The sequence below is a fragment of the Momordica charantia genome (assembly GCF_013281855.1).
Source record: "Momordica charantia cultivar OHB3-1 chromosome 2 unlocalized genomic scaffold, Mcharantia_2.0 BLBB01000002.1, whole genome shotgun sequence".
Taxonomy (NCBI): Eukaryota; Viridiplantae; Streptophyta; class Magnoliopsida; order Cucurbitales; family Cucurbitaceae; genus Momordica; species Momordica charantia.
In genome coordinates, this window is record NW_028275160.1 from 899,066 (window position 1) to 913,594 (window position 14,529).

The 14,529-nt window shown below is 37.5% G+C and overlaps 2 protein-coding genes across 2 annotated transcripts; one reads left to right on the forward strand and one right to left on the reverse strand.

Annotated features, from left to right (window-relative positions):
• Nucleotides 1-9,277: 9,277 nt before the first annotated feature.
• LOC111017365 (Histone superfamily protein) lies at nucleotides 9,278-9,928 on the forward strand. The gene has a single exon (XM_022293104.2). The coding sequence runs from the start codon at nucleotides 9,355-9,357 to the stop codon at nucleotides 9,763-9,765; it is 411 nt and encodes a 136-aa protein (XP_022148796.1). The 5' UTR covers nucleotides 9,278-9,354; the 3' UTR covers nucleotides 9,766-9,928.
• A 68-nt stretch (nucleotides 9,929-9,996) lies between these two features.
• LOC111017364 (uncharacterized) lies at nucleotides 9,997-13,118 on the reverse strand. The gene is made up of 5 exons (XM_022293103.2): nucleotides 12,985-13,118; nucleotides 12,469-12,883; nucleotides 11,183-11,466; nucleotides 10,857-11,084; nucleotides 9,997-10,780 (listed from the first exon to the last, which is right to left on the reverse strand). The coding sequence occupies exons 2-5, from the start codon at nucleotides 12,878-12,880 to the stop codon at nucleotides 10,250-10,252; spliced, it is 1,455 nt and encodes a 484-aa protein (XP_022148795.1). The 5' UTR covers nucleotides 12,881-12,883; nucleotides 12,985-13,118; the 3' UTR covers nucleotides 9,997-10,249.
• Nucleotides 13,119-14,529: the final 1,411 nt, after the last annotated feature.

Genomic DNA, 14,529 nt, shown 5'->3' on the forward strand with positions numbered 1-14,529 from the left:
AAAAAGTAACAATTATGTATTAAAATTTAGGGAAAAAATTAAATCAATATATACACTTTGTATTACTTAAAAGCTTTTGAATTTGTGCCAAAGCGAACATTAAAAAGTTGTGAGTTCAATCTCCATCTCATATGGTGTACTAAATTTTTTTTTTTTAAATTTGTTAGTTTTCTCATTAAACTCTTCGTTTCTTTTTTCTATTAAGAAATTTTGAATGGTTTTGCATGTATATAATTTTTTTGTTTCGTAGTGCAAAAAAAGTCTTACGGAAATGAGGAGATTAAAAATTATCTCTAAAATTTTTGGATGAAATTAAAAGTAAATGATAGCTTTATTGTATTTAAAGTCGACAATATATACGAAGACACCTGAGTTCTTTCTTAGCAAATTTTTGTGAATAAGTTCTTACGTGAATAATAAGATTTCTAGGACTTACTGAAACTTTAATTGACACCGAAACAATTTTGTTTTAAAAGAGAATTGATTTTTGAGAACGCTTCCTAAATGTACAATCTAACTCAACTTTGATCTTTGAGAGGAAAAAAATAAGTTTTAATTACATGAATTATTATTTTATATATATATATATTTGTTTTCCATCATTTTAATCATTCAGGCCACCAAAACGAGAAGTATTCAAGTCAAAATGATCATGCGACGCTTCATTGAGTTTGGCTCATCAAATGATTTTATTACTTAAACATCATAATGACCCATTTTGACTTTATAAGTTTTAAATAAATATATATCCCTTAAAATGATTTTATTTTTAAGAGAGAGCCAATTACATTAATGAACCCATGTCCTAAAGCTGAAATATTGCAGTTAAAGTTGAGTAACAAATATACAAAGAAAGCTTAAATCCTGGTGGCTTTTCAATAAATAAGCTTCAAGAAAAAGAAAGAAAGAGAAGATAATTAATTAAACGAGCATTCAAAATACATAATAAATATTATAGAGAGCACATGGGGATCACTATTTTCCCATATATATATATATATATATGCTGTAAAGTCTCAAACTTTAGATAGAAAGAGAGAGGATGATTGCATAATGTGGCCTGCAACATGTCATTGCAAAGTCAGCATCAAACATATTATACATATACAAGAATGGAAGAACCCTCCCCTTTGCGCCATTTATAACCTTTAGTATAACTTTCTTACAATAATCTTTTTATTCCCACATTATAAAAAATATACATATTTCATTTTCGTTTACAGCTAGGGCTAGGATTTTGGTTCTGGGTGAATATGAAACCAGAAGCTTCCCATGTCTCTTTCTGGATCTGTACCAAAACAAACTGCTAAACCCTTTTCCTCTGCCCACCATTCAATATTTCAGCACAAAGCTAGCCACCAAAATTATATATTTGCAAAGTTTTGTATATATGGGTTTTTTTTTTTGGGTACCGAATACGCAGCCTTTCTTTTGCCATCTTTCCTTACAAACTAGAAACTAGAAAGTAGCTATGCTATGGCCTTTTTTCTTACCTTTTTTAGAGGGTCATTTTTTAATGCTTTGTCCTGTTTTGTTTGGGAGATTCTGGCAGAGTATGATTCTCCATTGCCTCTGTGATTATTTCAAATTAAATTTCTGCCCCCATATTGCTTTTAGCTTCCCATTCAGTATCCGATTTCTGAGTATTTAAATCGATAGCCGTTTAACTTATTTTGATCACATTGAATACAAAGAAACAAAAAAAAAAAAAAAAAAACCTTACCTTATCTTCTTGAAACCTACGTAATACACTACAATGCCAATTTGAATAGAGTTTAGTCCAGAATAGGATGGATTGCCCCGTGATTAACATGGTTTTATTTTTTTAATTATATCTATAAGTCCCAAAATTCAATGTTTATGAACTCATATAGCTCTCGTATATATTTTATAAGTCGAATTTTTGTCGCATTTTTCCAACCTCATATTTAGATGGATACGGTTTAATTGAGAGACTAAATCTGAAGATGATGAAGAAGTATTTGCAATGTACCAACATGAGCCTATTCAATCATAATCAAGGTTAAGATTTAAAGTGTAGATATCATCTCAATTTTATAGAAATGTCAGATATAAATATTGATAAAAATGTCAACGTGAATGAATATTTCTAAAAAAATTTATACAAATAATAGATAAACATTTAGTTGTTTTCAAATAAAGCTAAAAATTATTAATCTTAATAATACAACAATAATAGTGATATTTTGTGTATTTTGTCGCACTATATAAACGTGGATTGGTTTCCAATCATGAACCTATTAAATATTGGTATGTTAATGAAAATCTAATACAATTCTAGTTACATAATCATAATTATTAAAATATCGCTAGCGTAGGTCCAAACCTCACAAGAAAAAGTCATCCACAACGCCGTTGTCACGTGTCATTAAATTCTAGCTTATTTCATCAGATATGCATTTATTTATTTTTTTGACAATGAGTTTTTACTATTATTCTGATATTGTTAGTATTAATGCAGAAGGCCATATGCTATTTCTGAGCCATATGAATTTAATTATCTGCTATCATTAATTATCATTTGCTGTTTCAACCAATCTTCATGTCTTTACTCTTGTTGGGACTTTTATAGTTTATCCCGCTACTTTAATACTATTTCTTGTTTTCTACTTCTCGATCGTGTTTGAAAATCAAATCAAATCCTCGGTGTTATTTATTTCTATTGGCCCTTTTATTAAATGAAAATTGACTTATTAATTAGTTTCAGTTTTTTTATTTTTTCCCCCTTAAAACATTGCTTTTTTTTATGGAAATAAGATGTACGTAGTAGATAGATAAAGGAAAACACTAAATAAATACTTTTAGCTAACTGAAAATATGTTTTCAAATGTTTGTATTGTTTAATTTCATAATCAAACGTGAATTTTAAGGGGTGCTTCTACCACTAAGTGCTTATTAAAAAATTGCTTCACTTACCATCTCTTCTCCGTTGGTTGGATGAATTGTGATATGGCTGGGCCGTCTCAACCTGGCCCAAACCCCAAAATTATACAATTATGGGCCAGCCTCGCCCCTTACTCAACTAATAGTCTAATACTGCCAATTTCATCATCCCTCTGCTATTTCTCTCGTGTTTTTTTTTTCTTTTTTGGTGAGTAATAGGCTTATACACTTTGGTCCACGCATTGTTGGTAAAAGACACTTTTAAATACGATGTTTCAAGTCTGATTGTTCTTGAGAAAGGGGTTGACCAATAAAATATAGTTAAACAATCCGACACTCAAGTTAGTCTCAATTTAATCTATTTGTCTAAAGAACAACAATCATATTCATGTACCTACATATAGGTCATTTCCATATTTATTAGCATTTGGGAATGAGTCCTATAGATTGTCTACTTTGCACGCGATGTAAATACCAACGTTAATCACAAAATGAACATGAGTGGAGAGTTGAGCCGTTAATCAACAGTCCCGTTACCTTGAGTTTGACCTAGTTAGAATTTCACAAGAGGAAGTTTCACACAGAAGGTATGATGTTTATATTTCACTGTATTATGATGGCACTCAAAGGCTCTATTTATACAAAAGTATATCCTAAGTTTAGAAGAAAAAGAATCTAAACTTTAACAAAAATATTGTAACAAAAATGCACAATAATAGATATTCTTGTTTTGACTATGACGTGGTGTGTGGCTTCAACTTCCTTGCTGAAGTTACGTTAACATCCCCCCGCAAACGAGCGGGTAGGTCAAGCACTCCGAGTTTGGTCGTAGTAGGTGGAACTGAGAGTGAGTGAGTGGTTTAGTCAGGCAATCGGCTAGTTGATCAGCAGATGGTGCATAACGAACTTCAAGAGCACCGCGTAACACGTGATCCCGAACAAAGTGGACATCTATTTCAATGTGCTTGGTCCGAGCGTGGAAGACTGGATTAGTTGCTAGAGCACCAGCACTGATATTGTCACACCAAATAATGGGCGGAGAACTAACGTTGACACCAAGTTCACCAAGGAGTTGTCGCAGCCAAATAATTTCAGCGGAAGCATGAGCAAGAGCACGATATTCGGACTCAGTACTGGAGCGAGCAACAGCCGTTTGTTTCTTTGACGACCACGAGACAAGAGTGTTTCCAAAGAAAACACAATAAGCAGCAATTGATTTGCGATCATCAATGTTTGATGCCCAGTCTGCATCAGAATAAGCTGTGAGAGAGACCGTGTCACTTGGTTGGATGTGGAGGCCCATGTGTTTTGTACCACTTAAGTAGCGTAACACCCGCTTCACAGCTTACCAATGTATGTCGGTGGGCTGTTTGAGAAATTGACTCAGGTGATTAACAATATACGCGATGTCTGGCCGAGTGTTGGTAAGATATTGAAGGGCACCAAGAGTGCTTCTGTATAGAAAGGGATCACTCATGGGCTCTCCATCAGAAATTGACAAATGTTTGCCCAATACAGTGGGGGAGGGGGCTGGTTTTAAGCCCTCCATATCCAGGCGACGCAACACGTCATCTATGTATTTTGCCTGAGTTAAAAGAACTCCGGAAGGGAGATGAGTGACCTGGAGGCCAAGAAAATAACTGAGCAAGCCAAGATCTTTCAACGCAAAAGTTTTATCTAGTGTGGCAACAAGACTGTCTATGAGAGCAACATTATTTCCAGTGACAATGACATCATCGACATAGACCAGAAGGAGGATGATGGATGAACCGCGGTGATATATGAACAAGGATGTGTCTGATCTACTGTTGGTGAAGCCCCAAGAAAGCAAGGCAGATTTGAGAGTGACATTCCAAGCTCGAGGAGCTTGTTTGAGGTCATAAAGTGCTTTATGTAGTTTGCAGATATAATTCGGATATCTGGGATCGGCATATCCTGGAGGTTGAGACATATAGACATCTTCATCTAACTTGCCGTTGAGAGAGGCATTGTTGAAGTCAAGTTGTCGTAGTTTCCAGCCTCGAGATACAGCTAATGACAGAACAACTCGGATAGTGGAGGCTTTGACCACAGGACTGAAGGTTTCAAAAAAGTCAATACCGGGACTTTGATGAAAGCCTTTGGCCACCAACCGTGCCTTGTGGCGTTGAATCGAGCCATCAAAATTGCGTTTGATGCGGAAAACCCATTTACACACAACTACATTGACTGAACCAGTAGGAGGGACGAGGGTCCAAGTCTGATTTTGCATAAGAGCATTATACTCCAAATCCATCGCTGATTTCCAGATGGGAGTAGCAAGAGCAACCTTAACAGTTGTGGGTTCTGTTACCGACCAATCAGTGGGAGTGGAGGATAGGAGCATCTTGGGCTTGAATATTCCAGCTTTCCCTCTTGTAATCATAGGGTGGATAGACTGAAATGGTGGGGGAGGCTGAGGTGCGATAGAGCTTTCAACCGCTGAGGTAGTTTCCGGTACAGGAATAGAGAGAGAAGGTAAATGGGACGGGGTTGGTATATTTAGGTCAGATGCTTCAGGTGTGGGTAGTGGAGATAGAGGGAAATATGGTGGATTGGAGGGGGTGGAGAACGCATGTTGGTCAGCTGAAATCGTACTAGGGAGCTGGTGGGATGGGCTAGAAATAGGAGATGTGTCAATTGGTAAAGGTTCATGGCTTAGGGGACTGTTTATGGGGAATTCTAGATTATTAGGTCGTGATTGGGGAGGTGAGGTTGGAGAGGTTGTTGGGGCCTGGGATCTAGTAGGCTGAGAGTTATGGGTGATAGGCAAATTTGGTGGGCATGGGTGAGGGGTGTTGGATGGTGGGTGAGTAGCAGGTTCAAGAGTAGGCAGGCTACCGAACCACGTGTGTAGGTTTGGAGCAGCGGTGGAATGAGATAAAGAATTGTCAGACACAGTGGATTGTTGAAGGCCAAATCCAGAAGCAAATGGATAATCACCTTCATTGAATTGAACATGTCGTGAGATGAAGACTCTTTCTGATGAGCTGAGACATTTATGACCCTTATGAGCTGGACTTGGACCAAGATAAACACACTTGTTAGTTCGAAATTGAAACTTATGAGTATGGTAAGGGCGTAAAAAGGGATAGCATGCACACCCAAATATTCTCAACTCGGAGACGTTAAGACTTCGTTGTATCAATAACTCCATTGGAGACTTACCATTAAGCAGAGGGGAAGGAAGACCATTGATTAATAAGGTTGATGTCAGGAAGGCCTCCCACCGAAAACTTAGAGGCATGGAAGCTTGAGCGAGCAAAGTGAGACCGGTCTCAACAATATGGCGATGTTTACGCTCAGCTCGACCATTTTGCGCAGAAGTGTACGGGCACAAAAATCTGGATTGTATCCCCAACTGATGGCATAACTGATGGACTCGTTTATATTCTCCTCCATTGTCAGACTGTAACATTTTAATATGACTGCCAAATTGAGTCTTGATCATAGTAGTAAAATGATTAAATGCTGAAAGTGTGTCACTCTTTAACTTCAAAGGATAAATTCATATAAATCGGCTATAGTCATCAAGAAAATGAACATAGTATCTATACCCATCAGATGACATAACAGGTGCAGGTCCCTATAGATCAGTATGCACTAACATGAATGGAGCAATAGCTTGTGAACTAGATAGAGGGAAAGGCAGACCATGAGATTTACCATATTTGCATGCTTCACAAAAGTTGACATTATCATGAACTTTCAAGGGCAGATTACAACGTTTAATTAAACTTCTAAAAACTTGAGAAGACGGATGTCCAAGTCGACGATGTCAAACGTCCTTGGATACCACAACATTTATACTACTGGATGATTTGGGAAGAGACACAGAACAAATAGTTTTATTAGCAGCCAACTCCAAGCCACAGTCAACTGGAGTCGAAGTACTCCCAATGACTACTCCAACAGTATTGAGGCGGTAAAGTCCATCCTTAAGAGCCCCTTTCAGCACCACCTTGCCCAAACGTATATCCTTTACAAGACAAGAATCAGCATGAAATTCAAGGTATACGTTATTGTCTTTAGCGAGTTTAGACACGCTAACTAGATTTTTAGCTATGTTAGATACGCACAACACATTTTCAAGCATGACCAACCCACCGTCAGAAACTAAACAGGATTTGCCAACATGAGATATTTTTAATTTATCGCCATTACCTACTGTAACTCTTTCCATACCTCCATATTCAGTAGGTTGAACCATACTATTGTAGTCGGCGGTGACATGATTTGAAGCACCACTATCCACATACCAATTCGGGTCTATCACTGTTTCTGGATTGGCCAAAAAAGGATTGTTATTTTGGGTTGCTGTGAAGGCATAAGATGTACCTTGTCCAGAGTTGTTGTTAACCCCCTGGTTAGAGTCGCCATTGAAGTTTTTACCATGGCTTTGTGTATTGTTCCTGTACTCCTTATCAAATCGATGGTAGTACGTTAGTGCTGAATGTCCAGGTTTACCACACACCTGACAAATTTGCCGACTATTGTTGTTGTTCCACCGTCCTCTACCTCGATTTCGACCACCCCCCCGATTGTTGTTGAATGGTGGCCGAGAGTTTTGATTTTGACGTTGGTTTCCACCACTTACACTTCTGCTACTATTAGCCATATTCACAGAAACAGAGTTGTTAAAAGATACTGTATTTTTATGAGAATTCTGAAGTTCTAACCTCTTCTTAAATACCAACAATTCGGCTTGTATTTCAGGCCACGAAATGCCTCGTTTTCCTTGGATCGTTGCTACCACAGGATTATACTCTTCATCTAATCCCAGCAAAACTTGAGAAATCAAAGATCGAGTGGGTACGGGGCTTCCAGCTTGACCCAAATTGTCTGCATGAGACTTCATAACATGCAAAAAATCAGTCATTTTAAGAGAACCTTTTCGAGTTTGTTGAAATACCTGACGGAGATAATCTTCTTCCGCCTGAGACTGTACTCCAAAGAGTTCTTGTATGGCAGCCCATAAATCACAAGCATTTTCGTACCCCATCACCTGTGTTGCAACTTCTGGAGTCATAGAGTTGTACAACCAACCAAGAAGTAGCTGGTCGGTAGTTACCCATGACTCATATAGTGGATTGACGGCTGCTTCTGTTGCTATAGAGGAACTCGATGGTGCAGATATGTTCGTTTGGCTTGTTTCCATATTACCAATCGACTGTTGCACAAACATGGGCGGGCATAGGTGCTCGCCGGAGAGGTGTCTCTCTAGTTTGTAACTTCGTAATATGGGTAAGGCTAAGTCTTTCCACAACAAGTAATTGGTTCTATCTAGCTTTATTGTGGTGATTTGGTTAAGCAATTGATTGAGTGGTGGGCTGCTAAAGGTGGGGTGGGTAGAGGTGTTGGAGGAGGCGTTGGCCATTACAGCTCTGATACCAAGTTAGAATTTCACAAGAGGAAGTTTCACACAGAAGGTATGATGTTTATATTTCACTGTATTATGATGGCACTCAAAGGCTCTATTTATACAAAAGTATATCCTAAGTTTAGAAGAAAAAGAATCTAAACTTTAACAAAAATATTGTAACAAAAATGCACAATAATAGATATTCTTGTTTTGACTATGACGTGGTGTGTGGCTTCAACTTCCTTGCTGAAGTTACGTTAACAGACCTATACTTAATTGAACGTAGTAAAGAAAATTTTTGTTGGACACATCATACTGACGTATGACACCTCGAATTCTACTCAACCTTGTTCTTTTAACCCGATGGTATGCTATTTTACACTGTCGAACAAACTATAAAAGTAACATTCATATTTATTTAAATTAAAATTGATAATTAGTATAAAGAATCTACTAAAAATTTTATTTATCATCTCTCATCACTATTTTACTTATGAAATTTGAAAATAACTCAACTAGTTAAAAAACAATTATTTCCGACCATTGAAATTAACTTATCATGCATATTTTGATTATGGAAAAAAAATCAATTATATAAATAACATAAATTAAATAGTATTTTAAATATAGTATAAAGTTTAAAATTGTAAAAATAACGCATAATTGAAATAAAGTCAAAATTAAAAAATAAGGTAAAAATTAAAACATACTCAAGAAAAGAAAAATTATGACATTTTTTAAATACAAATTAAATTAAAAAAAAATCATAGAAAAGAAAGGAGGCGCGTCGACTTTGAAAGAGAGGGTGTTGTAACGTATTATTGGTCAATTAGAAGTGCCACGGATCGCAATCCAACATTTAACCAATCTCAGCCGTTGGATTGCCTCGACCAAAACAGAGCCTCCGAAGTTTGAAGAAGCGTGCCTTTTATCTTTTCAAGTTCCCGCCATTCGCCATTTTTGCCTTTCACCATATATTATATAAGAAACTCCAAAACCCAATTCATTCACATCTCATTTTCGAACATTGGGAACACGAGCCAAGCGAATCCTTGTTGTCGTATTTTCCAATGGCCCGAACCAAGCAGACTGCGAGGAAATCAACCGGAGGGAAGGCTCCGAGGAAGCAACTGGCCACCAAGGCGGCTAGGAAATCGGCGCCGGCGACCGGAGGGGTCAAGAAGCCGCACAGGTTCAGGCCGGGGACGGTGGCGTTGAGGGAGATCCGCAAGTACCAGAAGAGCACGGAGCTTCTTATCCGGAAGCTTCCGTTTCAGAGATTGGTGAGAGAAATTGCGCAAGATTTCAAGACTGACCTTCGCTTCCAGAGTAGCGCCGTCGCGGCGCTTCAGGAGGCGGCCGAGGCTTACCTTGTCGGTCTCTTCGAGGATACCAATCTCTGCGCCATTCACGCCAAGAGGGTCACTATTATGCCTAAGGACATCCAGCTCGCCAGAAGAATTAGGGGTGAGAGGGCTTAGGTTTAGGAGTCCGTCGAATTTGCATCTAGTTTTAGAGATCTATATATTACAGCACCAATCATGTTCAAGAAGATCGAGTTCTTATCCTCGTTTGCAACCTGTTTGATGAAATGACTCTGTAAAATTTCCCTAAATTTAATGGCTAATTGAATTTAGTATCAAATGTCTGTTGAATTATCTTCTCCAAAACTCATTAGTATTGGCAGAGTAGATTTCAGTGGGGAGATCTGATAAACTTAATTAAGCCTCCATGAAAATATTGAGATTTCACCATCCGGCTCAGCCGAATTCATGCTCTTAATACAAATGAAATGAAAAGGAGGACGTCGATTTGAATAATAAACAATGTTTCCTAGCGAAACCAGTAGGAAACTCCACTCAATATAAAACTCTGTTTCCAATACAAACCTATATTGGATACCACATCTGTAAAACTCTGTTCTATCGTTGATATTTGTGCAGGGTAGAGTTAAAGCAACCAAAATCATACCCAGTTGCTCGATAGAGAAAACTCATGAAATCTAAAGGAGAGGTCACCGGCGGTGTCTCGTTCCATTCTGATCGACGACCCATCAGTGTTATTACTTCCGCTCTCGCTGAACGCGTCCGCCGGCAGTGGCTGTATTTGGTTGTCGTTTGGGTGGCGAGCCAATTGGACTTCTGGAGGCAAGGCCAACCGCGCTGGAGCCGCCGGCTGCGACGGCGTGGGTCTTTGCCTACTTGGGGCGGCGCCGATTGAAGAAGCCAATTCTCTGTCCCATAAAAAGACGTGCAAGAAAATGGAGACCTTGGCGTGCCTATGCAACGACAGCTTCTGGCTGAGTGAAACTGTGTCGAAGCATCGAATTGCCCCTGTAGAAGACACTATCCATGGGAGCACCTTCTGATTCGAAACTCTTGAGATTATAAGCAATTTCGATGCATTTTCAGCTTCCTTGTACAGATGGTCCAGCCCTGACCTTGTGGAAGGCGCATTGTCATCTTCATCCATCACAGATGAAACATAGATAAATCCCTGCATCATATAGAAACTTAATTCAGGCACTTTTATTAGAAGTTTGAAACTTAGTTTGATGGAGTAATTGAATTACCTCCTCTGTGCGACTAATGGCAAACCCCAGCTTGGAATCTCCTTCTTTTAGCTTGATTTCCAGAGGAAGCTCTCCTCCAAGAGGAGCATACCATAGACGAACAGATCGAACGACACCAATATCGACCCCATGGTAATCCTCGAAACCGTAGAGACTGGCATTGGTGAGGTTGGACAGATCAGACAAGGAACCAGCACTGACAGTGGAAGAGGCTGTATCTCCAGATATCTACAAAACCAGAGGCGAGTTAATTATTTGAAATCGTGGCATGTTTGTTTTAGAGAATGTGTTATTAAAAGGAGAAGGAGAAGGAGAAGGAGAAGGACCTTGGTTAAGAGAGACTCAGTCTGAATGTTCATGAAGACAATGGGGACGCCGCTGGCCTGGGCAGAGTTGAGCCAGGCATTGGCTCTGGCAAGGGTGTCTTCCAAGTCATTGTAGTGAGTGGCCACTTCATTTGAAGCTTTTGGAAGCAGCAGAATGGAGAGAAAAGAGCTGGAATATGGAACAGACAAGGTTTCGTGCATCCTTCTTTCCCATGGATATGATACATATCCATCTTGAAGCCTTGTCCTCTCTAATGCACTTACCATTCTGTCATTCCTCGATGCTGCACTCACAAAATTAAATTGAATTTAATACGGTGTGTTTAAATCACTTTGGTGTTTAGTTTTATACTCTAAAAGTGTTCTGTAATGCTTTTCGGTTAAACACTTTTATCAATGTTACTTCTATAACATGATCTCAAGGAAGAACTACTTTTTAGAGCTAAAAATGGAACCCACTCTGAATTATTAGACATTTAATTTCAAGATGTCACACATTTATTACCTAAATTTTAATTTATATGATTTTAATTTATGTGATGCTTCTAGCTGATTCAAAATTTTATTAATGGATGTGTAAGCATTTGCGGGTAAAACTATTATTCTAGAATTAATCAAAGCTCAGCTCATCCTAATAATAAACCAATTATTCCAAAAACCACATGCTTTTGCAATATGTAGCATTGAATGATTGATAGGTTATGTGTAATCCACTTTTACATTCCTCCTTTAAAAAAAAAAAAAACACAGAATCAACCCATTTTTTACTTCCACTGACCTATTTTTAACTCAACTGTAAGAAGTTAATACTTCAAATTCTCTACCCACATTTTTTCTACTTAAAAAAACTCATTTTTTCCATCCATATTCAAACTCCCCTAACTACTTATTCAAATTAACAACGGGCTTTTGCAATATTTAACATTGAAAGATTTATAGGTTATAAGCGGCCTAATCTCATAGATTAGAAAGGGAATCAAATATTAGGTTCGATTGATAGTGCAATTCAAACATAAATGATTTAATTTATATTTTAAAGTTTCAAACTAGTATCTAATTTTAGGGGAAATTTTTGTACGAAAGAAAATAATTTGTTCAACAACCATAAAAAAAAAAAAAAACCCCCCAATAATAAAAAAGAAGAAGAAAAAGAAACTAAAGTGGGAGGCGATGGTTACACGTGTGAGCAAGCATGATATGCAAGTGGGAGCCAAAAAGTCAAAAAACCACGGCGCCATCCACAACCCATAATACCCATATGAAACGAAAGGGCAAAAGAAAGGAACCTTGAAGGTCGAAGCATTCGGATTCGGTTCGATCCACGAACCCGACGACGTAATTCGGGTCAGTGATGGAGCGGAGAACGTACTGCTTTCTTCCGGCGGAGTCGTTGGGTACGATACAGGCGTGGAGCTCCGAGAACTGGTCCCGGCCTCGGCGGACCCGGACCACGATGGACGTCTGCTTGTCCTTGAAGGAATTGTGGAGAATTCTTTGGATTCCGGAGCGCCCGTTTTTAAAGGGGGATCTCACGCACAGCGACGACCCGATGGTTAGCTCCTCCACTATGTCGCCGGTCTGGAGCATGTCGCCGGTCCACTCGTCGGCGCGTGAGCTTCCTTTGATGCACTCGATCGACAAAACCATCACCCTGCTGCTCGGGCTTTCCGAGGTTGCCTGAGTTCGGTCCATGGGCATCTTCTTTAGAGACCAAAACGAAGAATAATTATGAAGGAGGAGAGAAATTTATAATAAATATTGGGGGAAAAAAATAAATGGTGTGATTTTGGTAAATATGAAACCTCCGGCACGGCTCTACAGAAGAAAGAGGAACCGATTGTTTTCTGGCTTTGGGGCGTGTCCGTATTGTCTTGTCTTGAATCCTAATAAGTCAATATTTGGAATTTTAGAAACCAAATTAAAATTTCAACCAATTTCTTCCAACTCGTTGAATAAATAAATATTCCCCAAAAAGAAAAACAGTAATAATTTCCTCCCAGTCGCAGTCCCGCCAGTTGACATTCCCCTGGCTCTTTCATATCTCGCATTTTTCACTTCCGGTATATTTTATTGAAAAATATTTCGCTCCTAAACCTATCATGTAATATGAAGATAAATGTTGGCGGTTGTTTTATCAGGGCCACGTGAGGTAAGGAGCAATGCTCCTTTTCTATTTTATTTATAACCGCGGTTATTCGTCTTTGACATTTCTCTTGCCAACGGGCAGTTTGAACGGTAAATAAATTCAGAAATTTCTGTTTTCTTTTTTAATTTTATTGGAAAGACAAAACTTCTCCAATTTTTTAGTTTCTTCTTTTTAAACTAAAGTTTATGTCAATATTGGAAGGACCCATTCTCATGAGTAGGACGATTTATAATTCATAATCAAAATGACTTTGTTAAAAAAAAAAAAAGATTTTGCCTCTTGACCAATGAATTCTTTATATGTATTACGTGACATGTGTATGATGTAGAAATATATAGCTACCTACCCCGTAGGGTTATGCAATATATTCTGAATCTCAATCTAAGTTGAATTTGGTAATGACCTCAGTACTTTAAAATTTTTAAACATTATAATATTAATTTAATAAATAGATAAAATCAAATGATACGTTATTATTAAGTTCCAGTAGTTGGAACTTGGAAGTTTAAAAGCTAAATAGTTTAGTGGGAAGTTTCCATGGTTACATGGGCTTGAATTTACAAGAGTTAAATTTTGCAAAAAAATAAAAAATATTTCTTCCCTTTCTTAATTTTTAGATTAAATACTAGTTTAAATTTTGTACTTCAAAATATTATGTTAGGTATGTATTCTTAAAGAGTAACTATTTTAGTTCATTAATTTTATTTTTTATATCACAATTTCAGTACAACATTATTTCCAATATATTTTTTGAAATGTAACTACAATTTTATATTAAAAGGTTTTCATTAAGTATAAAATTTACAATTTTAAATCAAAATAACTACTTTTTAAAAGTACAAAACCTAAAATAAATATTTTGAGAGGACAGAGCAAAATGAACCAAACTTAAAAATTTAGGGACCACAATTAATATCGTAAAAATTAGGGACCAAAATATTATTTCAACCCAAATTTTATTATCAATTATTTACATCATTTGCTTGGTCTGCAATGCCTTTTCTTTTTCTTCTCTCAAGAAATGAAAAATATATCTTGGAATCTTCCCTCGAGGAAGAGAGTTTCGTAGTCCTCATTCTCAAGTTTTTTTGGTCAAAATAAATCTTGGAAGATTTCTACAGATAAAACCAAAATTTAATACAACATCCATGACCAAAGAATTGTCATATAAAATTTTTCTCACACAAAATTGTATCTAAAA